The sequence below is a fragment of the Mauremys reevesii genome, linkage group 7 (genome assembly GCF_016161935.1).
Source record: "Mauremys reevesii isolate NIE-2019 linkage group 7, ASM1616193v1, whole genome shotgun sequence".
NCBI classification, from domain to species: domain Eukaryota; kingdom Metazoa; phylum Chordata; order Testudines; family Geoemydidae; genus Mauremys; species Mauremys reevesii.
In genome coordinates, this window is record NC_052629.1 from 31,472,305 (window position 1) to 31,498,103 (window position 25,799).

Below are 25,799 nucleotides of genomic sequence, written 5' to 3' on the forward strand. Positions count from 1 at the left end.
ACTGGAAGAGTCCCATTAGAGACAACGTGCAAAATTCTGGCTCCCCAAGTATACTCACACAGAAGTTAGACTCAGTAGATACCTAATGTTCCCTGCACCAGTAAGTCCTGGAGCTGGCCCAATGACACTCCACGGCTATGTAGGACATAGATAGCCAAGTTGCTATCAGGCTGCTTTCCTCACCCCTGCATGCCTTCTAGAATCTGACAACAGGCACCATGGGGTTTTGCACTGCTTCTGTTAGCAGCAGTTCTGCAATACCCCAGTACAGTTCTTCATTCACACTCTCCAGTACTCCCTGAGGCCTTCTTCCGGAGTCTGCCAAGTGTATGTAGAATGCCTTCGAACACCGTCAGTCAGCCACTACAGTTCCCCATATACCCAGTGCTCTTCACAGGGCACCCAGTTCTGCAAGGCATTTGACACCTCCTACATAATGTGAGTTGAGGGTCTCAGCATCTTGGAAGAGGCACTCAGTATCTTCCAAAGGCCATAGTTTAACTTAAAAGGGAGTTCAGGTTATAGCCCTTATGACCCTAAATGAGCATGTTTAAATGAGGAAGAGAAGAAAAAGGGGTAAAGCTGAGGAACTGTCCACTGACCACTAAATTAATCTATCATGTCACAGTAATTGTCACTGTGTCATCTATAATGTTCTTGTTGGGAAACGCTAAACAATAAGAAACAAAAAAACCCAAGATTTGGGCCAAAAATAGGGACAGGTTATCAGTAAAATATGGAAGAGCAGATACTTCCACTGATTCCCCAACCTAAGTTTGTCTTGATTTCCTTAGTATAATTGAAACTATTTAAGTTTTTGCAAGTAGTTTTAACAAACTGTTGTGTTGTTTTTAGTTGTATGGGTTTATTTAATTGGTTCAGGACAAATTAATTCAGGAAAGGTTTCAGAGTAGCAGCTGTGTTAGTCTGCATCCACAAAAAGAACAGGAGTACTTGTGGCACCTTAGAGACTAACAAATTTATTTCAGCATAAGCTTTCGTGCATCCGAAGAAGTGAGCTGTAGCCCACGAAAGCTTATGCTGAAATAAATTTGTTAGTCTCTAAGGTGTCACAAGTACTCCTGTTCTTAATTCAGGGAAGTCCAGCATTCTCAGAAGAGAAAGCAAGAAAATAGTCATTTTATAAAAGTCCTTGTAATTTTAGTCCTGTGATGTTGCGGAAAACAACAGCTAATTCATCATTTTCAGTGTGTGAGTTTATGTTTTTACAGGGATCTTAGAGGGAACACATTTAATTGTGACTGCAAACTGAAATGGTTAGTGGAATGGCTGGGCAGCACCAATGCAACAGTTGAAGACATTTATTGCGAAAGTCCACCAGAATATAAGAAGCGTAAAATCAATAGCCTCTCTCCAAAGGAATTTGATTGTATTATTACAGGTAATGTGTTCCAAATTATTACACCTCATTACTTTAAAATCAAGGCTATATTTTCTAATTAAGGGTCCAATTCTGCAAGCAGTCTGCCTATGGACCTCTCGCTGAGTCAACAGGAATTCCTTGAAGATTCAGGCCTGATATAGGAACCATTTGGTGCATCTATTACTACAGTCTTTACTCAGACTTTAGTGGGAGATTTGTCTATGTAATAATTGCAGAATCTGGACTATAACTGTAACAGGTAACCACCTGTATCTGTTCAGAAAGAATAAGCAGACTTTAAAATTCTGTCTTATTAGCAGGAAAACTAGACTACTTATTACATGTATTCTTTAAAAATAAATTAGTATCAATTAATATGACATTATTTTAATATGGTGAAAAAATACATGTGGAAAGAAATGCCACCTTTAATTATCAAATGTTATGTGCACTTTTGCAGAATTTGCTGTTTATGAATCCCTGCCATATCAGTCTCTGTCAGTAGATACTTTCTCCTACATGAATGATGAGCATGTGGTTATTGCTCAACCTTTTACTGGAAAATGCATCTTTCTTGAATGGGACCATGTAGAAGGGTCTTTCAGGAATTATGACAACATTACAGGTATGAATAACGCATGCCAAATAACATTACATTACCTGATCTAAAAGACAGTGCTAACATTGTCCTTTATCTTTCATTTTGTAGGTACTTCAACTGTTGTGTGTAAGCCCATAATTATTGAGACTCAGCTGTATGTCATTGTTGCCCAGCTCTTTGGAGGCTCCCATATTTACAAGAGAGATATTTTTGCTAATAAGTTTATAAAAATTCAAGATATTGAAATTCTTAAAATCCGAAAACCCAATGACATCGAAACTTTCAGGATTGCAGAAGACTGGTATTTTGTTGTTGCAGACAGTTCAAAAGCTGGCTTTACCACAGTTTACAAATGGAATGGAAATGGATTTTACTCCCATCAGTCTCTGCACGCGTGGTACAGAGATACTGATGTGGAGTATCTTGAAATAGCCGGCAAACCTCATTTAATTCTGTCGAGTAGTTCCCAAAGGCCTGTAATATACCAATGGAACAAAGGAACAACTGAATTTATTAAGCGTCTTGAGATCCAAGATATGGAGGATGTGTATGCAGTGAAACACTTCAGAGTGAAAGAGGATGTGTACATTTGTTTAACAAGATTTATTGGTGATTCCAAAGTAATGAAATGGGGAGGTTCAGCATTTCTGGATTTACAAAGAATGCCATCCCGAGGGTCAATGGTATTCCAGCCTCTTCAGATAAGCAATTATCAATATGCCATTCTTGGAAGTGATTATTCTTTTACTCAAGTCTATTATTGGGATACTGAAAAAGCAAAATTTGTGAAGTTTCAAGAATTAAACATACAGGCACCAAGATCTTTCACACACGTTTCCATTGATAAACGCAATTTTCTCTTTGCTTCAAGTTTTAAGGGAACTACATTAATTTATAAACATGTCATAGTTGACTTAAGTGCATGACACTCATAATTCTGAGATTACATCAGACTTTCTACCATAAGTGGACAAAATGAACTAAATGCATGATGACTCTTATCCTACTTCCAGATGAATGCCTTTAAAAGTTGAGATTGCTAGAACAAAGTATTACTAGTATCTTCATCTTTAATTGTCAAGTCTAGTGGTGTTGGAAGTTGCATTTTTTAACAAAAAGAAATTAAATTGTTAACTTTTCTTTGCATCCACAATATGTAAATATGCGTGCAACTGCATCTGTTGCTAAAAGTATTAAGATGTACTTTTCCATTTATTTATTCACCTGTTCGACAACAACTGCCAAATAAAATGTTTACATTTTCTGTCTTTCACATTCCAATTATGATTATTTACAGGTGATAATTTTTATTTGTGTATATATTATACACATATATAATAAACAACAAGGTGTGTTGTACATGGCAGTGTTTTTCTTAGGTGTTTCTTTTAATATTATAAGCCACAACAATAAAACATAAGTGGTTTATACATGTAATCACAACCACATGATAAAGATACTGCAACCATATAACTGGTCCTATGCAGACAGACCCTTGCATTCATGTGGAGCTCCACTTGCTTAAATGGGACTCACACTGACATAAGTATGGATCTGATTTCAGGATGGGGCTTTATATTGGGTACAGTTGGGAATTCTTGATTTTTGAATAATGTATGGAGTAATCAGAAGAATAAGTCTTGTTATCAAGGCTTTTGTGCTGCTCCAGTAGGAGGAGCAGATAACAGGTCATGTCATATGTGACAACATTGTTCTATACAGTAAAAGAAAGCTAAGAGCACATCTTATTTTTCAGCAACAGAGAGTCTTGTGGCACCTTTAAGACTAACAGATGTATTGGAGCATAAGCTTTCGTGGATGAATACCCACTTTGTCAGATGCATCACCCACGAAAGCTTATGCTCCAATACATCTGTTAGTCTTAAAGGTGCCACAAGACTCTCTGTTGCTTTTTACAGATCCAGACTAACACAGCTACCCCTCTGATACTTATTTTTCAATTAACATCTTTTCTATAGCTGAAGTTCAACACATAATTTGCATGAAATTCTTTGTAATTTTATCAGTCAAGTCTTTTTAGTGTGTTTGCAATTATTTAATCTTCAGCAAGTTTCTCCAGTCCTCTGAATGTGGTTAAGTGAAGACATTTTTCTGCTATCTTGCACTAAAGTTCAGGAAAAGATATTGTCTAGAATTGGGGAGTTTTAAATGTAACGGGACAAACTCAAAGTGTGTGTAAGCAGGTGCAATTCCACCTAAGTTACCAATCTGCTCTTAAATTACACCAGCTCTGAATTTGACCTCAAAATCTATTAAAAGATTACAGATAATGTAATCTTGTGTAAATATATCATGTGTCTAATCTGTGAGACACTAGTGTCCAGATCCTATTGTTGAAGAGCATTGGAAGAACGCAGGAAAGGAATACAAAAATCATTTTAAGTCACATTAGTGGTCCCCGAATGTTAGGCCAAACTATACCAGGCCAGTTCCTCTTGGGCCATTCCCACAGCAAAGGAGCCATTCTGGCAACTGGCGATCACTGGAGCATAAAGGCGCACCAACCACACCCCTTTTCCCCCAGCTACACCCAGTACAGTGGCCTTATTCCATCTAAGGATCCCACCAAACTGAAGAGACCCTCCAGGAACCATATCTGCAAGTTTTAGGGCAGTTTTGCATTGGAAAAGCTGTACAAAACTGCCCTAGCAATTTCTGGGCTCTGGCCTTATACATCCCTACCTTAGATGTAAATACTTAATTTTCACTGATATAAATCTCATGCAACCCTATTGACTTTGGGTTTTATGAATGAATAATCAGCTGAATGTGAGCTCCCCGTACGATGCTGTGGCCAGAAAAGCAAATGTGATCTTGGGATGCATAAGCTGGGGAGTCTTGAGTAGGAGCGGAGAGGCTATTTTACCTCTGTATTTGGCACAGGTACAACTGCTGCTGGAATACTGTGCATAGCTCTGATGCACACAATTCAAGAAAGATGTTGTTAAATTGGAGCGGGTTCAGGGAAGAGGCACAAGAATGATTAAAAGATTAGAAAACATGCCTTACAGTGATAGACTTAAGGAGCTCAATCTATTTAGCTTAAAGAGAAGATTTAAAGGGGTGACTTGTTTACAGTCTATAAGTATCTACATGGGGGACAAATTTAATAATGGACTCTTCAGGTCTAGCAGAGAAAGGTGTAACATGATCCAATGCGGAAGTTGAAATTAGACAAATATTAGACAAATTTTTTATTGGGAAGAGTAACCATTGGAACAATTTACCAAAGGTCATAGAGAATCCACTATCACTGACCATTTTTAAAATTCAGATTGGATGATTTTCTACAATATATTCCCCAGGAATTATTTTGGGGAATTTCTATGGCCTGTGTTATACAGAAAGTCTGACTAGATGATAACAATGGTCCCTTCTAGCCTTAGAATCTATGAATGTAACTGAGGGCAGAAGTTGACCCAGTACATGGAATACCTTCTGTATAAACTTAAATATCAGTGCTGTTATATTCTTGTTTTCAGGCTCAGACATGCAAAATTTATCTCCTAATTTCTCAGGTGTTGTTCGATACCTTGCAATAATGTGCCCATCATCAGGAATGTCTGTAACATTTTAAAATGTGATTTTCTGTAATGCTTTCCATGGAATATTCCTGGCATCAAACTGATTCCTGAAAAATGCCAAAGTATGGACATGTTCTTGCGTGGAACGTTTCTCCAAAGAATGAAACTGAAATAATTACTTTAACGTATTAGAGTTTTCCCCCCATTTTGTGGACTGCAAAAGGAACAATCTTAGTACTAGTGCCACTTCCAAAGCCCTGGGCAAGATTCACCGTGCACACAAATGAGTGAGGGCTATTTTGATTTAGCTTTTACGGCACTGGAAAAAGTTGAATGCTAAGAATGACATTAGTAATACTTGACTAGTGCTGACAGGTCAACAATAGTGTCAATTCTAGAAACATTGAACCAAATTAATCTCTGTCATGACTCCATTGACTTCAGTGGAATTATACCAGTTGCAGATTTAGCCAGTGTAATTTAAGAAGTGCTATTTCATGGAGCGACTTAAAATGAATATATTTCAGGAAGTATAGGTATTAGTTTAGATATCCACAGGGAGTCATGTGGCCTTATATTTTAATTCCCATATTTAAAATATAAGTACTAAATTTGTAACATTTACAATAGGAAGACTGACTGGCAAACATGAGTTTCATGATATGAGTGTCTTATTTAAATCACACAAACTAATCCTGCAAATTGCTCTGCATAGGTGGTCCATTGTGCACACACAGAGCCCAAAGGAGCAAGGGTTCACTCACACAGAGCAGCTTGCAGGATGAAAGCCGCAGTCACATTCTCTTCCTTTACACCACTAGGAGGCTTGACAAATATAGTTGAAAAGCAATCTTTAAGAATGAAGAAACATTCATTTTGAAGAGTATGTTCTCTGTTATCTTCTACACTTAAACACAGGGTTTTCTACCTTAAACTAAAATATTGTTTGATTTTAAAAGTCAGAAAAAAAATCATTCTATCTAAACAATGTTACTTTAACAAGTTATGATATATTCTACTGAATGTGGTGGTAGCTGAATTTAAGTAGAAATGGACATCTATACATCTATTACTCAGTTTTATTGGCAGATAATGTAGCATTACCCACTCAGACATTGTGATCAGTACCCACAGTTGTGCTGTTAGAAGGCCGCATTTCAGGGAATTAAATGGCAAAGCCAGCCAGCTACATTCTCAGTGCTGTAGTGATGTAACTGTATTCTCAAGTTAGCACTTCCTGGAAAAATATGAAGGGCTTCTGGGAATTTACTGTTTCCCCCTGTGTTTAGAGGAATTAGAGTTTGAAAGAGTACCAATGACACACCTAAATTGCAGTACACAGTAATTAGAAAACTAGAGGTATAGCTTAAGATGGTATTGGGTATCAATCTAATATGCTGTTTAGTCATGTTACTGATCTGATAGTCCCTTTTAAAAAAAAGTTACCTTTAATCGGGAACTGGTGATTTGGGAGATTTTAGATGATATCTGGGAGTTTCTAGAAGTTAAGACCTCAAGCCTAAATCTGTTCTCTTAGGAAAAGCATTTTCTCTAACTACTCTGTTAGAAACTGGATTTCACAGGCTCTATATTTAATTTGCTACTATACAGAGACAGCATTTCATTGCACCACATACAGAATGGGGTACTTTTAGCATAGAACTCAGGACAGTTGAGCAATCCTTAAAGTGCAGCAGAGTAGAGTTTCAGTAGGCAACTTTCCATGATGTATACTCCCACCTTCAAGAGACAGTTAAAGTGCTCTGTCTTTATGAACCCTTGCATGGAATTCCCATTGTTGTCAGTGGGAGTTCTGTGCAAAGAGTATGCTGCTGTGTTTACACTATTTTGCTGAGACTTGCTTAAAAACAATGTAATTGCTTCTTCTTCCAACATAAGGTGTTATTTCAAGCTGCCTGGTGTGGTCTGTGGTTTAATTGTTTATTGAGCTCCTTAACAGAAATGGCTGACAGACAATAGGCAAATACCAAATGTACTTCAGAAAATAAGGAATACTGAAGGTTATTAATGGATGCACCTAGAGATCAGTTTTCTTACATAACTATTGATCATTAATACTGCTGATGTCATTTCATGTCTAAGACCTATAATAAAATTCCATCAGTAGTTGTATACCTACAACTCTTAGTTACTATCTTGAAATTTTAAAATGATGTACAGTTATAAAGGAATACACAAATAAACTCCCTTGTGTTGGGAGGGGTGTGTGTGTGTGCGCGCGCACATACACACATACACACCTGATTTACATCATGTAAATATTTATCTTTACATCACCTAAACTTGTGAGTTTCATGAATAGCATGGAAAATAAGATACAATGTATTACCCTCTCATTCTAGTAATTTTCAGGTAGAAGATATTCCACTATGCACTATTCCAATGAAGTGGGCTATAGCCCACAAAAGCTTATACTCAAATAAATTTGTTAGTCTCTAAGGAGCCACAAGTACTCCTGTTCTTTTTGCTGATACAGACTAACACGGCTGCTACTCTGAAACCTATTCCCACAGAAATTCACCGATGAAAGTCTTCTTGCTCTAAAGAAAATTAAATGTAAAAATGGAAACAAGAAAGACTACATTTGCGCGTCATTTCTATCTGTATTTTATTACCTTTTAATTAGAATTTTCTTTTTCCTCTTTTTTCTTATTTCTTGCCTTTTTCTCTGAATGGTTGATAACTACCATAAATCCAAATATATTTGGGGATGGAAAATAATCACAGTTAATGTGTAATATGCTTTGATATGTTCCTAGTGGAAGCTAAATGTTTAAGTGTGTATTTATGTCCATTACAATTTATTGTATTAGTATTTAATGGAAAATTAAATTAAATTAAAGTCAGTGTTTGACTTTGGCTAAACAGAAATGTGTCCCTTTGCAAAGTGAGCAGAGATGCCTCGTACTTGTGTGAACAGTGCAGATAACTTCTGCTATGTTAGTGGTGAAGTGACTTTTGCATCACAAAAGTGCAGTATAACCACTATGGTTAAGAAAGCCTCTCACCTTTATTTTGGCTGCAAAATTGGAGATCAGGACAAGAGGTGGGCCCCACCCATATGCTGCAACACTTGTGCAACAAATCTTCGCCAGTGGTTGAACAGGAAAAGGAAATCTATGCCTTTTGCAGTGCCAGTGATTTGGAGAGAGCCAACAGATCATACCAGCAATTCTTACTTCTGCATGGTGCCTCCAGTTTGGAAAAGTGTGTCAAAGAAGAAAAAGTGGACTGTGCATTATCCAAACATTCCATCAGCTATACGCCCAGTACCCCACGGAGAAGGACTGCCGGTTCCTGATGCACCAGAATCATTCTCATTTGAGTCAGACGAGGAAGAGGATGAAACTTCTGGTCCTGAACCATCAACGTCACAGGACCCACATTTTCTCCCATCCTCCTCCTCTGAACCACACCTCATAACACAAGGTGAACTGAATGACCTTGTCAGGGATTTGGAACTACCCAAGAGTAAGGCAGAGCTGTTGGACTCCAGACTACAGCAGTGGAATCTCCTGGCAGGTGGTGATAGGGTTTCCATGTTCCGTGACCGTCAAAAGGATCTTGTCCCATTCTTCTTCATGGAAGGTGATCTTGTAGCCTGCAACAACATCGATGGTGTGATGGCAGCCCTCAACATCGTTCACAATCCAGATGAGTGGAGACTATTCATTGAAGACGAGTCTTAAAGCTATTTTACTGCATAATGGCAATGTTTTGCCATCAATTCCAGTTGGTCATGCAGTCCATATGAAGGAAACCTATGACAACATGAAACAACTTTTGAGGTGCATAAACTATGACCAACATCAGTGGCAGCTTTGTGGCGATTTGAAGGTTGTTGCTCTCTTGCTTGGTCTGCAGACTGGATACACAAAGTACTGCTGTTTTCTCTGCGAATGGGATAGTCGTGCAAGAGATTCCTACTACATCAAGAAAGATTGGCCACTCCGACAGTCATTGGAGCCTGGGAGGAAAAGTGTTCAGCATCCACCACTTGTTGAATCAAGGAAGAATTTGTTACCACCCTTACACATCAAGCTGGGTCTGATGAAGAACTTTGTCAAGGCTATTGACAAAACACAAGCAGCTTTCAAGTACCTCTGTGGAAAATTTCCAAGGTTAAGTGAAGCTAAGATAAAGGAAGGTGTCTTTGTTGGTCCTCAGATTTGTGAACTTCTTCGAGATGTGTGGCAAGGAAGAGACGGCATGGAAAGCCTTCCAGTTAGTGTCAATAAATTTTCTCGGAAACAATAAGGCAGACAACTACAGGTTGTTGGTGGAAAACCTCCTCAAGGCATACAAAAGCCTTGGTTGCAACATGTCACTAAAGATACATTTTTTGCACTCTCATCTAGATTTTTTTCCACCGAACTGCGGAGCAGTGAGCGACGAGTGATTTCACCAGGACATTGCAACAATGGAGAAACGCTATCAGGGCAAATGGAGCCCATCAATGCTTGCAGACTATTGCTGGACAGTGACAAGAGATGCTCCATTTAATGAATACAAGAGACAAGCCAAGAAGCGCCGAGTAGACACTGAATAGGACTAAACTATGTACATAATAGTTTTTTGCCTTTTGTTTCATAATAAATTTTAGTTATATAACCCTTTTGCTGATTTTTAAAGTGTTACATAAACAGGACAGGTTAAATATTATCATGTAAAGCAACCATAAACACATGAAAAGACCTAGGTTTATAATTTATGATTAAAACTCTACTATCTACACAATATACATAGACAATGTAAAAACTTAAACATCTTAGAAACAGTAGCCAGTTGTTTTAATTGTCATATTTGACTTCAGCACATCAAAATACATAATAGCACATTTTATCTTTGAAGCAGACGACTTCCCAAAAATTGTAGACCAGTGAAATTAGTCCATTGCTGAAAGTCAAGAAGACTTATTCCTCCATTTCAAGGAAAAGCTGTCTTTAGTAGCAATGAACATTGCACTTGTTTAATCCATTCCCACACTAATAAAATTTCCCTGAAAACCCAAAATATCACCCAGTATCTGAGAAATACAGAGGACACTAAGATACACAATCCTGACAAACCTTATCTGCTACATCAACACCCATTCCTTGATGTGTCCCTTGTAGGGCATTATATTGTCTACAGTTGGGAATTCTTGATTTTTGAATCAAGAGACACAGAACATAGGAAGAGTCAGCTTTCTATCCGTACCTGGTAAAACCTAAAACAGGAATCCATAAAGGAGAGATGGTCATAGTCCTGTTCCCCAAATCATGATAAGTTAAACAAATAAGGTCATAGTCCAGTGAAAAATGAAATGACTAAGTAGGCTATAGCTGTCACCAACACAGTCTTAAACCTTTGCCATTTTTCTGTGGCAAGGAAACCTGTACAAACAGCACCAACTATTCCTCATCCTCCCTTTTTGGCCACTTGCAGAAGACAAAGGTAATAATAATTAACAGAGCAAATCCAAAAACAAATAGACTTGTTAATTCACTCAGTTGTTAGTCAGTCTGATTTACCACTTCTCTCCTGTTTCTAGTGAGTATCTATGCACACTGCATAGAATGAGGGGGGGGGGGGGAATTTGATAGCTGCTTTCAACTACCTGAAAGGGAGTTCCAAAGAGGATGGATCTAGACTGTTCTCAGTGGTACCAGATCACAGAACAAGGAGTAATGGTCTCAAGTTGCAGTGTGGGAGGTTTAGGTTGGATATTAGGAAAAAAAACTTTCATTAGGAGGGTGGTGAAGCACTGGAATGGGTTACCTAGGGAGGTGGTGAAATCTCCTTCCTTAGAGGTTTTTAAGGTCTGGCTTGACAAAGCCCTGGCTGGGATGATTTAGTTGGGGATTGGTCCTGCTTTGTGCAGGGAATTGGACTCGATGACCTCCTGAGGTCCCTTCCAACCCTGATATTCTATGAAAGTGACATCTCCAAAGTGTATGAAGGGCCAGCAGGACTTGCCTACTCGGTGCAGCAAAGTATACCAGAAGGGTATAATTTGTAAAGCATTCTAACATACTGCATGCTAACTGCCCTGCATAGACCCGGCCTGCATCCTCTACCTACTTAACATAAGGACTACATTAATGTGAACAAAAACTAGGTACTTTTAAAATGCACCAGCAGAGTCTACATCTAGAATTCGACACAGTACAGCACTTTACAAATCACTCTCCTCTGGTGTGTTGTGCTAGCACCCTGCAGACAAGCACTCAGTCAAGCCTGAACTTCTTTGTCTGCCCACTGTAGGACTACCAGTATCTCAGAATGATGTTAAACAGCAGCAACTAAGCTAGACATTCTTAAATAAGTTGGCCCAAATAATTTGCATCCAAGAATTTTAGAAGAGCTGGCTGAGGAGCTTGCTGGACTGTTAATGCTGATTTTCAATAAGTCCCTAGAGTTCCAGGAAGTTCTAGAAGACTGGAAGAATGCTAATATTGTGCCAATATTGAAAAAAGGTAAATAGGATGACCCAGGTAATTTAAGCCTTGTCAGTCTGACATCAATCCCAGGCAAGGTAATGGAGTGGCTGATATGATTAATAAATTAATAAAGAATTAAAGGCAGAAAATATAATTTATGCCAATCAACATGGGTTTATGGAAAACAGATCCTGTCAAACTAACTTTGCATCTTTTTCTGATGAGATCACAAGATTGGTTAATAAAAATAATAGTGTTGCTGTAATACACTTGGACTTCTGTAAGGTATTTGACTTGGTATAGCAAAACATTTTGATTAAAACACTAGAATGATATAAAATTAACATAACACGTCAAATGGATTAAAAGCTGGCTAGATGATAAGTCTCATAATATAATTGTAAAGAGAAAATCAATAAGCAGTTGTGTTGCTGGACTCTTGCTGGGATCAGTTCTTGGCCCCACACTGCTGAACATTTTTATTAATAACCTGGAAGAAAACAAAATCACTGATAAACTTTGCCAATTACACAAAATTGGGAGAGTGGTAAATAATGAAGAGAATAGGTCACTGACAGAGCGATCTGGATTGTTTGGTAAACTAGATGTAACCAATATTCATTTTAATGTATACATCTACATTTAGCTATATCTAGGAACAAAGAATGCACGCCCTCCTTACAGGATAGGGGACTCTATCCTGAGAAGCAATGACTGAAAAGAGTTTGGGGGTTGTGATAAAAAAACAGGAAATTTCAAGTAGGAATACAGAGGTTAATTTTACCTCTGTATTTAGCACTGGTGCAACCACTGCTAAAATACTGTACCAAGTTCTAGTGTCCACATTTCAAGAAAGATGTTGATAAATTAGAGAGGGTTCAGAGAAGAGCCACTAGAATGATTAAAGGATTAGAAAACTTGCGTTATAGTGATTGAACTCCTGGAGTTCAATCTATTTAGCTTAACAAAGAGAACATTAACGAGTGACTTGATTACATTATCACTACCTACTTGGGGGAAAAAATATTTTATAATGTGTTCTTCAGTCTAGCAGAGAAAGAGCTGAAATGATCCAATATATGGAAATTGATGCTAGACAAATTCAGAACGAAAATAAGGAGTACATTTTTAATAAGGGTAATTAACCTTTGGAACAACTTACCATGGATCATGGTGGATTCTCCATCACTAGCAATTTTTAAATCAAGACTGGATGTTTTTCTCAAAGATATACTCTAGGAAATTTTTGGGGAAGTTTTATGGCCCATGTTATATACGAGGTCAGACTAGATGACCATAATGGTCCCTTCTGGCCTTGGAATCTATGAAGCTACCAACTTCTGGTGATCAGGAGACATCACTGTCTAACAGTCTGACCTGAGAGTTGCACTTTTAGTTGTAAGCCATACTAGACAGCATGACAATCACTATAGAAGTGTGATAGGGATTTATGTTACTGTTGATTCTAGACTCACTAAACATGTTTTTCTGATCAAGAATCACTGACCTATAACTGTTGAGGTCTTGGGGAATTCAGTTTCATAAATATTAGCGAGTGTACACAATCTGACTCTTTACTAAAGGGAGTACTCTTCATTACTAATCCCACTTGATTCAGATCACTGGTATTATGGGCATGTAAGTGTTTTACTTATATTTCATTTATCCAAATTGTTCACAAGCCAGCCCTTTATAGAAGCTGTGGGAATTTTCCTGAAATTAGCTGTATTAACTAGGATTGATTGTGCTATACAACAATATTTTAATATTTGTATTGAGACAAACTAAACAAAACTGAAGAAATTCATTCCTAGTAGTATAACATCATTGACTTCTCTCAGTTACACCAGAGGTGATTTAACCCAACATGTGCAGTACATGACACTATTTTTTCTCCAAGGACAAAGAAGTTAATGTGCCATAAAGGTTAAAATATATTGCTGTCTCACACATACCTTTCCAAATCTTTTTAATTCTCATAAACCTCTCTTCAATTAAGCTCCCATCTGTGTTATTTAAATGCAGTATATTAGTTTAATTTAGGAATTGGGAGGTCCTGTCCCTACTCTCACTTCCTGTTTTTAGGCCTGGTTAGGGAGGACACCATATTAACAAGTTGAGTGCAGAAGACAAGAGCACAGACAAGAAGCAACAACTATTGACAGCAGCCTCCCCATCAGAACCTCTCCCCCCCCCGTACCTCCTGCCCGCCTGCAGGCCCCCGCCAATCAGTGCCTTCCCTTCCCGCCCCTCTAGGGTGACCATGTGTACAGTTTTGGACTGGAACACCTGGTCGAAATGGTATCCTGCCAGCTCCGGTCAGCACTGCTGACCAGGCCATTGACTGTCTGGTTTCCAGCACCACAGTGGGGCTGGCAGGCTCCCCGCCATCCAGGTTGGTTGCATCCTCATCCCCTTCACTGCATCCCATCCCCCCAGTCACTGCATCCCTCCTCATCCCCCCCACCCCCGCTGTCATTGCATCCTTCCCCCCACACACACACACCATTGCATGGGGTGGGGCCTTGGGGAAAAGGGTTGAAGTGGGGGTGGGATCTGGGGCAGAGCCGGGGGTTGAGCATCCCCCTCACACTTTGGAAAGTCGGTACCTGTGCCTGCACCAAAAAAAAGGGGATCAGACCAACTGCACATGGAAGCTTCTGCGCTCCCTCCCTGCCTCAGAAAGGAGTTGCACACCAGTCTAGACAGGCTGGCAAGCAGCAGAGATTTGGGGAGAGGATAGTAGGGAATCATGAAATCTGTTTTTACTCTGATCCAGTGACCTTAACACCCACCATTGGGGGCATAGAGCATCAGTGGCTCTTATTTCAGCCTATTGGCTAAGACTAGGTGTGCAAAGGTTATGTTGTAGCCCAGTGGCTTACCTACACATTGGTGTATAAATTCTATCCCATTGAAGCTCATGGTTTGTGCCCAGAGTGAGGTGAAATACATAAAAAAAAAAAAAGAATAAAGTTCCAGTGCAATTATCAGGGCAATACACCAGATTCCCCCATCAAATTGAGTGCACAATGTTGAGCGAGATTAAAGAGGTAGCAAAATCTAACAAAATGATAATGGCAGATAATAATAATAATCCCATTACAGATCTTTCAGGATCCAGGGGTCCTACACATAACTATCAACCGTGCACTGAATGCCCCAACAACTATGTGCGTGAAACCAGACAGACAGACAATCACTACACTCTCAAATGAACTTACTTGGAAAAAAAATGATAAAACACAGATACAAATCAGTCCTGGGCAAACATCTTTCACAAAATCATCTTCTAAGAAAACCCCCATAACACCTTCAAAAGATGTGTCGGAGGCTTAAATTCATAACTTTGTTAGACACTAAAAATCATGGACTCAATAAAGACACTGGATTTATGGCTCATTGCAACTATCTGCAACCACTAACCCTCCTTTGTCCTATGACTGCAGAGTTGTTAACTGCCCACTTCATCTTGAATCTTCTCTTGCAACGTGTTAATTCCTTATGCTTAATGATCTGTTCCACCGTGTGACACTGAATACCTTTCCCAGACTTCAAGAAGAGCTCTGTGTAAGCTTGAAAGCTTGCTTACCTTTCATCAGCAGAAGTTTGGTCCAATAAGAGATATTACCTCACCTACCTTCTCTCTGATAATAGGAGACTCAGCTACCCAGCTACAGACTGGAAATGGCAAGTGGGATAAAGTTTAGAGAAAAAAAATCTCTAAACATTTTAAATTATTCCTTCTTGGAACAACTAGTTCTGGAGCACACAGAGGAGAGGTTATTCTCAGCTTAGTCTTAAGTGTCACTTAAGTCAAGTAGTAACTAAGTAATAGTAACCACAATATAATTAAATTCAGCATCCCTAGGGAGACATAAAGGTACCAAAAAGAGTGGCAGTGATGCTCAACTATAGAAAGAGAAAATTGAATAAAATAAGGCCCTATAGGCAAAAAGTAAAGTAAAATCCTTAGATGCAACAGACAAGACTTAAACAATAGAGTCTTAGAAGCCATGTCCACCACTGAGCAAAAAAAGAGACAGAAAGGCAAGGAGTGAACCAATATAGCTAAAATGGCAAGGTTTTAGAAGCTATTCAAGCAAAACAGAAATCCTTCAAAAACTGGAAATCTAACCATAGTGAAGGCAATAAACAGGAGCATAAATTACAGCAGGCAATGTGTAAGAGGGAAACTTACGTGGCTTGAAAAGAATAGCTAAAAGGTATTAAAAAAAAACAACAAATTCAAGTATATCAGAAGTGGGAAGCCTGCAAAAGAACAGATGGGTCCACTGGAACATCAGGGGGTAAAGGAAGCAACTAAAAGAAACACTGCTGAGAAGCTAAATTATTTTTTGCATTAGTCTTCAGTGCTGAGGATGAGGGAGTTACCTATGCCAGGCCCAGACCTGCTCTTCTCTGGTAAAAATGATTAGGCACTATCCGAAAAAGAGGTTCTAGAGCAAACTGATTATTTAAAAAGCACTAAGTCACCATACCCAAATGAAGCAGCAAAGAATCCTGTGGCACCTTATAGACTAACAGACGTTTTGAAGCATGAGCTTTCGTGAGTGAATACATCTGTGAGTGAATAAGTCTGTTAGTCTATAAGGTGCCACAGGATTCTTTGCTGCTTCTACAGATCCAGACTAACATGGCTACCCCTCTGATACATACCCAAATGGTACATCCAAGAGTTCTGAAGAAGCTTAAGAATGAAGCAGCTCAGCTGCTAACAAAAATTATGCAATTTCTCATTAAAAACAGCTTATGTGCAAGAGGATTAATATTCTACCCATATTTAAAAAGGTTCACAGGGTGATCTGGGGAATTACAGACCAGTAAGCTTTACAATTATGGCTGAGATTATAACTAAAAATAAAACAAAACATATGGAAAAATGACATGATAGAGTCCAACCAGCACAGTTTCTGCAAAGATAAATAACATCTCACTAAACTTAGAATTCTTTGAATGTGCCAATAAAGTAGTGGATAAAGGAAAATCAATTGGTAAAATACATTTTGACTTTCAAAAGATCTTTTACAAGAAGCTACTAAGGAAACTAAGTAATCATAAGGTGGGAGGCAAATTATTGTCCTGAACCAAAAACTAAGAAACAGGAAACAAAGTGTGGGAATAAACTGTCAATTTTTGTGACGGTAAAAGGTGAAAAACAGGGTGCATCATGGTTCTGTGTTAGGTCCAGTGTTTAATATATTTATTAATGATCTGGAATGGGGACAAAGTAGCCAGGTGGCAAAGTTTCCAGATGACACCAAAATAATGTAGGTTAGTCAAAATCAAGGCACTTCAGAGGGAATGCCCATTCATCTAGCTTGTTTCAAACATGATGGGAAATGAAATTCAACATTCATAAATGCAAAGTAATCTACATTGGAAGGAAAAATATTAACTATTCATACATTTTACAGAGTTCTAACTTAGCTCCGCTAACTCAAGAAAGGGACATGGGCATCACTATGGCCAGTTTGACAAAGACCTAAGCATAACATGTAGCTGTAATCAAAAAAAGCAAACAGAATATTAAGATGCATAAGGAATGGCATAGAGAATAATACAGCTAATATTATAATGCCTTTATATAAGTCATTGGTATGGCCTCATCTGCAATCCTATGTGCAATACTGATCACCCCATCTCAATAGAAATATTTCAGAATTAGAGGGGGTTCAGATTAGGTATATGGAAAAACTCTTATGTGAAGAGAGGTTAAAAAAAACTGGGATTGTTTGCCTTAGAAGGGAGATTAGCAGGAGACAAAGAAAATAAAATAATGAATAGTGCAGAGAAGTGAGATCCAGAACTTCTATTCTCCCCATCTCATAACACAAGAACAAGGGAACATTCAATGAAGTAGAAAGTGACAAATTCAAAACTGAAATATTTTGTCACACAATATGCAATTGAACTGCAGAAAACTCTGCCATTGGAACAGGATTCAACCTGGGATTGGACATTTGTATGAATATCAAGAATATCCAGTGTTCCAAAATTTGTTAGCATTAATTATGGTAAGAGATTTTAAACCTCATTGTTCAGATCTAAAACTTATTTCTAACTACTAGGGATTAGGTGATTTCTCGCACATTCCTTTAACACACCTTATATATAGCCCATTGTTGAAAATGAGGTACTGACTAGATGGACCATGGGTCTGCTTTTCACATTCCTACATTCAGTCCTGGAGAGACTATTTTTCCAAACTTGGCTCAAGTTGCTATTGTTACTCTCACTGTAAAATAAAATGTGCATATGTACTCTATTTATATCTGTCTTTATAAAATATGGACCCATCACACAAGCCTCCAGGAGTATATTCAACTTGAAAAATATAAATGCTGGAGGAATCTGGAAAATGCTGGGAACATATGTTTTGGAGGTGTCAACAATTAGAACATTTTGGCAAACTTTTCACAAATGCTTGAAAATATAATTACACAAGAACTTCAGCTGGATCCAGTTACGCTAGTCCCATGGGAGCAACTGAATTAGATCTCTGTGTACCAGTTGCTACGAGAGTTATTCTTAGATGCTGGAAAGACAGGAATGGCTTATCTGTAAAGCAATTTATTGTCAACATTGTAACACCACCGTCCTGTGAAGGAGTCATTTTTGAAACAAGACAGGCTTGATCATTTTGAGAAAACATGGGAAATTTCTAAGAACTATGAAATTCAAACTCCACCTCCAAACACACCATAAGAAAAACTATCAGTAAATAATAATTCAGGCTATGATTTAGTCACAGGTATTTTTAGTAAAGTCATGGACAGGTCATGGGCAATAAAAAATTCACTGGCCCCTGACCCATCCATGACTTGTACTATAAATACCCCTGACTAAATCGTAGGTGCTCTGGGGGCTCCAGGGCACTGCCAATGTTCAGGGAGGATGGGGGGGTGCTCCAGCCCACCTCTGCTGCTGCTCTGTTGAGGGGGGAAACCTACAGGACATGCTGCTGCTGCTCTGGGGGGGCCCTCTGGGGACCCACCGCTGTTGCTCTGGGGGAAGGGGGGGGTACAGCCCAGGAACCCACCACTGCTCCAGGGCAGCACCCAGGAATCCTGTTTCTTTGGCGGCCCCCAGGGCCAGCTGCCTGGGGCTGCTCAAGCAGTATCCAATGCAGCTGGCTGGTGCAGCAGGCCCTCGGGTCACCCCAGCTGCTCAGGAAGCCCTGGGGTCAGCCACATTGGCAGCTGCAGAAGTCATGGAGATCTCAGAAAGTCACAGAATCTGTGACTGCCATGAAAAACTCACAGCCTTAATAATATGAAATGGAAGGTATCATAGGTTGCCATCGTGTGCACAAATAAAAGGAGAAAATAAGACAAAGATAAAACAAAACAGTAAGATACAACAGTTTAGGGAAGTGGTTCTCAACCTTTCCAGGAGTCTGATTTATCTTGTGTTACCCTCAAGTTTCACCTCCCTTAAAAGCTACTTGCTTACAATATCAAACATTTAAAAAAAAAATAAAAGTGTCACAGCAAGGGTGACCAGATGTCCTGATTTTATAGGGACAGTCCCAATTTTTGGGTCTTTTTTTTTTAAAATATAGGCTCCTATTACCTCCCCACCCCCATCCCAATTTTTCACATTTGCTGTCTGGTCACAGCACACTATTACTGAAAAATTGCTTACATTTTCTTTACCATACAATTATAAAATAAATCAATTGGAATATAAATATTGTACTTACATTTCAGTGTATAGTATATAAAGCAGTACAAACAAGTCATTGTATAAAATTTTAGTTTGTACTGACTTTGCTAGTGCTTTTTATGTAGCCTGTTGTAAAAGTAGGCAAATACCTAGATGAGCTGATGTACCCTCAGAAGACCTCTAAGTACCCCTGTGGATACATGTACCCCTTGTTGAGAACCACAGCTTTAGAGTAACTTATTCTGTTTGTTACACAAAGCACATATATACAAATATATTATTGAGGGGAACCTTTAAACAATATATATTTGAACATATTAGTTATAAATCTTGTAAACACCAGTACATAAAATTAAAAAAAAAATTCCTCTTCTACCCCCACCCCCATTTCTAAGGCCTGGTCTACACTAGGACTTTAATTCAAATTTATCAGCGTTAATTCGAACTAACCGCTCAACCGTCCACACCAGGAAGCCATTTAATTCGAACTAGAGGGCTCTTTAGTTCGAATTTGGTACTCCACCCCGGCAGGTGGAGTAACGCTAAATTCGCACTTGCTAGCTCGAATTAGGCTTGGTGTGGATGCTAATCGAACTTAGCAGCTCCGGGAGCTATCCCACAGTGCACCACTCTGTTGACGCTCTGGACAGCAGTCCGAGCTTGGATTCTCTGGCCAGCCACACAGGAAATGACCCGCGAAAATTTGAATTCATTTTCCTGTCTGGGCGGTTTGAATCTGACGTTCTGGTTGCACATCGGGGCGAGCTCCGCAGCACCTGCAACGATGCAGAGCTCTCCAGCAGAGGAGTCTGGGCAATCCCAGAATAGAAAGAGGTCCCCAGCATGGAGTGACCGGGAAGTCCAGGATCTGATCGCTGTGTGGGCGAGGAGTCTGTGCTCTCGGAGCTGCGCTCCAACAAGCGGAACGCGAAGACGTTCGAGAAGGTTTCTAAAGCCATGAAAGACAAAGGATACAGCCGGGATGCGATGCAGTGCCGCGTGAAAGTGAAGGACCTAAGACAAGGGTATCAAAAAGTCAGAGCGGCAAACGGACGCTCCGGAGCCCAGCCCCAGACATGCCGCTTCTACGAGGCACTGCATGCCATTCTAGGTGGCTCTGCCACCAGTGCCCCACCAGTGACGGTGGACTCCGAGGACGGAATAGTGTACCGGGACAGTTCCCCCTCCCTGTTCGCCGATGGGGAAGATGAGGAAGGGTCTTTAGAGGACGGCGCAGGCGACATCGAACCCACTCCCGCTTTCCCTGACAGCCAAGATCTCTTCATCACCCTCACAGAGATCCCCTACCAACCGTCCCCGCCCGTTAACCAGGACTCGGAATCAGGGGAAGGATCAGGCGGTAAGTGCAACACACGTATAAACATTTATTTTTTATAACATTGTTATAGAAAAAATAGAAACAGTATTTACAAAATTCTAAATATTAAACTATAATATATATTAAACTATATAAAGAGAAGGTCCACACAAATGGGGATAGAAAAATAGTCCTCTAGCGACATTTCTACGAAGGTGTCATTCAGTTCCTCGCAAAGCCTCCGCATGAGGTTCGTCGGAAGAGGTCGCTTGTTGGGCGCTCCATGGAAGCAGACTCTTCCACGCCAGGACATCCGAATATAGAGTGGAACCATCGCCTCTACTAGCATTGCTGCATATGGTCCTGGTCTGTGCAGTGCGTCCCGTAACATGCGGTCTTTCTGGGCACGAGTGACCCGCCTCAGGGTGATCTCGGTCTGCAAATACTGCATCTAAGTAGGGCAATTAGTGTAGTGTTACTATTGTTAATGGTTTACAATTAGGTTGCATAACAATGACCCTCGCCTAACAGCCACGTGCTGGAGGCCACAGAGAACAAGCATACATTGATCTTTCCCGTGCACTGGCGGGAGGGGCTGGAAAGGCTTATCCTTTCTGCTTTGCACATTGCCTTTAGCAGGAGAGCACAGCTAACCAGTAACTGATAAGCAGTATGTACTGTAAGGCTTACCAGGACTTTGTGCAAGAGGGATGCAGCTATCTTTCCTCGCTTGCGCTCTCCAGTGCAATGGCGCCGCCAATGAGAGCGTATTCCGAAATCTCGGACTAGTTCTGAGATCTCCTGAGACTTGGTTCCCTCTTTGGTCTTGTTCACTGAAACTGACTAGACTGTGTTTACTGTTGGCAAACATGTATGTGTTCAAGGAAATCACCTACTTTTTCACATCACACAGCTTCGGCTCCTTCCCGGACTGCCCCGCCATCCCCCTCGCAGAGGCTGGCTCGGATTAGACGCCGAAAGAAAAAGACAAGGGACGACATGTTCCAGGAACTGATGGCCAGCTCCAGAGCGGAGGCGGCAGAGCAGAGACAGTCGAGGGAGAGCCTGTGTCAGCAGCATCGCACACACCTGGAACGGGAGGATAGGTGGCGGCAGGAAGACCAGCAGGCGACTCAAACGCTGCTTGGTCTAATGAGGGAGCAAACGGAGACGCTCCGGTGCCTTGTAGATGTTCTGCAAGACCGCAGTCAGGAGGAGAGAGCCCCCCTGCAGTGCATCTGCAACCGCCCTCCAACGCCAAGAAGTCCTGTCCCCCCCTCACCCAAAGTGACAAGACGGAGGGGCGGTAGGGGCCGTGAGAACTGTCCCTGCACCGCAGCACACCGATAATGTTAGAGACAACTGTCGCGCTGTAAATTTGTACAAGCTCTTTCTTTACAGCATCAACCAGTCCCAACTCCAAGTTCAAACCCCCCACTGTGTATTACATTATTAAAAGCGGTTTGGTGTTACTGACTGTTTCCGTCACGTTTCTGGTGTCAGAAGACTTTCTGTTGTTCTGGGGGGGGGGGGGGGGAATTGTAATGTCACTGCATAGCCCACAGTGCCATGCTACAGACTTGGCTGCAGGGTCAACTGCAGGGCACACACAGACTGCAGTCACTAGGCACCAGGGACAGTCTGTGTGGTGTATGCTGCCCCAGGTCTTTCCTTGATGTGTATGCTTGTGCAGGGTCCTGGTGCCTGACATCCCCGAATGTAAAGGCAGGCTTCCCTTCACATGCATTTGGGCCGTAGTCACGATCCTCCCCGGTGCCCCGAGCCCCAAAAAGAGACCTCATCCAGGGGCAGATACTCACCCTTCCCCCACACCCCTTCCAACGCCCAAACCCACAGCCGTCATGGTAACCCCTATCCAAGGACGGCACCCTCGCCTTCCTGCAAACCCACCCATCAGTGCACACCTTAACCAGCACAGAATGCTTCCATGTTTCAACGAATAAACAGAAATGCAAAGTCAACGAAAGATTTATTATTAATTACTAAAACATGTCCTTAGTTTTAAAACGTCCTTGGGAAGTGGGGAAAACTTGGTTTATGATCAGGCTCTCTTAAAATCAAGTGGACAGTCACAGGTTACCCTGCTCTGCGAGGAAACTCGCTTTCAAAGCCTCCCTGATGCATATCGCTTCCCGCTGGGATATTCTCTCAGCACGGGTGTCTGGCTGATCGTAAACAGCAGCCAGGCTATTTGCCTCAACCTCCCAAGCGGCCAAAAAGGTCTCGCCCTTGCTCTCACAGAGATTGTGGAGCACACAGCAAGCAGCAATAACTACGGGGATATTCTTTTCGCTGATGTCCGAGCGAGTCAGTAAGATCCGCCATCTCGGCTTGAGACGTCCGAAAGCACACTCCACCACCATTCTGCACTTGCTCAGCCGGTAGTTGAAGAGTTCCTTTTCAGTGTCCAAGGCGCCTGTATAGGGCTTCATGAGCCAGGGCATTAGCGGGTAGGCCGGGTCCCCGAGGATCACTGTAGGCATCTGCACATCCCCAACCGTTATTTTGTGGTCCGGGAAGAAAGTGCCTGCCTGGAGGCGTCTAAACAGACCAGAGTTCCTGAACACACGCGGCGTCATGAACCTTGCCCGCCCACCCGACGCGTTGATGTTGGTAAAACGTCCCCTATGGTCCACCACAGCTTGCAGCACCACTGAAAAGTAGCCCTTTCGGTTAATGTACTCGCTGGCCTGGTGGGCTGGTGCCAGGATAGGGATGTGAGTCCCATCTATAGCCCCACCGCAGTTTGGGAATCCCATCGCGGCGAAGCCATCTATGATGGCCTGGACATTTCCGACAGTCACTACCTTTGAGAGCAGTTGCTCAACGATTGCGTGGGCTACTTGAATGACAGCAATCCCCACGGTAGATTTGCCCACGCCAAAGTGGTTCGCTACTGACCGGTAGCTGTCTGGCGTGGCAAGTTTCCAGAGGGCTATGGCCACTCGCTTCTGCACAGTCAGGGCTGCTCGCATCCTTGTGTCCTGGCGCTTCAGGGCAGGGGACAGCAAGTCACACAGTTCAAGGAAAGTGCCCTTACGCATCCTGAAGTTTCGCAGCCACTCTGTGTCATCCCAGACCTGCAGCACTATGCGGTCCCACCAGTCTGTGCTTGTTTCCCGGGCCCAGAATCGCCGTTCCACACCATGAACTTGACCCATTGCCACCATGATCTCCACTGCCCGGCGTACCCTGCTTTGTGAGAGGTCTGCGCCACTCTCCTCACCGTGCTGCTGGAGCCTCCTCGCCCGGTTTCTCAGCATCTGACTGTGGAAGAGGTGGACGATAATGTGCGAGGAGTTGACAACGGCCATAAGTGCAGCGATGATCGCAGCGGGCTCCATGCTCGCAGTGCTGTGGCGTCCACGCTGTAACCGACCAGAGAAGGGCGCGAACAGATTTCCCGCCGGCGCTTTCAAGGAAGACAGGGAGGCGGGATTGACGGTTCAATGACGACACATTTTCCCCCAGCATGCATTGGGGGAAATCCCTAATTCAAATGGGCAGCGGGGAGTGCGGGAACTGTGGGATAGGTTCCCACAGTGCACCGCTTCCAAAGTCGAAGCTGGCCCCGTGAATGTGGACTAAGAAGTTCGAATTTGTGTATTTAGTATGGATACACAAATTCGACTTATTAAGGTCGAATCCACAAATTCGACTTAAGTAGATTCGAAATAGTCCTGTAGTGTAGACAAGCCCTAAAAGAGTACACACTCACTGGCTCTAGTTCAATTTTTAACCCCTTCCTGGAATTTATTTTAAATAAAAGCAAACTAGGCTGTCTCCTGAATTTAGGTAGCGTTTTCCCTCTACAGGACCTCTGCCCCAGACAGACTATTCTGAGTTGGAGCTAATAAATCATATCTAGTAGCTGTAAGGATGAGTCAGCAGAAGAGTTCTGCATGTCGATGCAAGGTCCTAGAACCTATGTGTTACCTAGATTTCATTAGAAACCAACCCAGGGCTACACTTATATTGGTTTTATTAAATAATGCTATTGGATCAAACAGAAAAGGGATGTAGCTTATTCATACACGCACATATTCAATGCATTCATACCCTCATGCACCCACACACTCTCACAGGCAGAGAGTTACTGGAGACAGCAGAGGAAGCCAAGAAGCTGAAGCATAGTAGATCTGGTGTCCCCGCCTGTGGTCACGGGTCTGGGCCGGTGAGCAGGTCAAGAAGAAGAGAGGCTTGTGAGCGTGCTTTCTTCCTTTTATTGGAGCTGGGTGGCTCCTCCTGTCACATACACTGACTTTTCCTTCTGTGTCCATCACTGAGAAGAATTCCTAGACCTCATTCTTTTCACACATATCCATTTCTTCACAGCACCCCGTGATTGCCTTCTCAGGGCAGATTACATCAGACACACCTGATTCCTGTCTCCGGTCTCTTTTCTCCTTGCAGCTCACACACACGATAAAATATTGCAAAGCTTGGAGGTTATACAAGTGGTAACTGAAAAGGTTACAAAGCTTTGCAAAAAATAGCAGAGCCTTTTAAATTTTGTAACTGACTAAAAGTTACAAAGTTTGCAAAAGGTTACAGAACTTAATGGCCATACTAGCAATGACTGAAAAGTTACAAATCTTACAATTGCATTCTACTGGATTGAGCAGAGGCTTGACACAACATGTTATTTGCAGTGTTGTTATAGCCATGTTGGTCCCAGGATATTAGAAATACAAGGTGGGTAAGTTATTGGAGTTGATCCAATACAAGATATTACCTCATCCTCCTTGTCTCTCACATAGGAAGATAACTATACTGTATTCTTTGACCAAATATGATG

At 41.3% G+C, this 25,799-nt stretch overlaps 1 protein-coding gene across 6 annotated transcripts in view; it reads left to right on the top strand.

Annotated features, from left to right (window-relative positions):
- LGI1 (leucine rich glioma inactivated 1) overlaps positions 1 to 3,258 on the top strand; it is a 40,788-nt gene extending 37,530 nt beyond the window's left edge. For 5 of the 6 annotated variants that reach the window (XM_039483069.1, XM_039483071.1, XM_039483068.1 and 2 more), the window contains 3 exons: positions 1,233 to 1,402; positions 1,845 to 2,009; positions 2,094 to 3,258. In XM_039483069.1, coding sequence (XP_039339003.1) covers positions 1,233 to 1,402; positions 1,845 to 2,009; positions 2,094 to 2,911 — 1,153 coding nt within the window. In that variant the 3' untranslated portion in view covers positions 2,912 to 3,258. The remainder of the gene's footprint in view (positions 1 to 1,232; positions 1,403 to 1,844; positions 2,010 to 2,093) is intronic. The other variant, XM_039483072.1, reaches the window with a different exon arrangement.
- Positions 3,259 to 25,799: the final 22,541 nt, after the last annotated feature.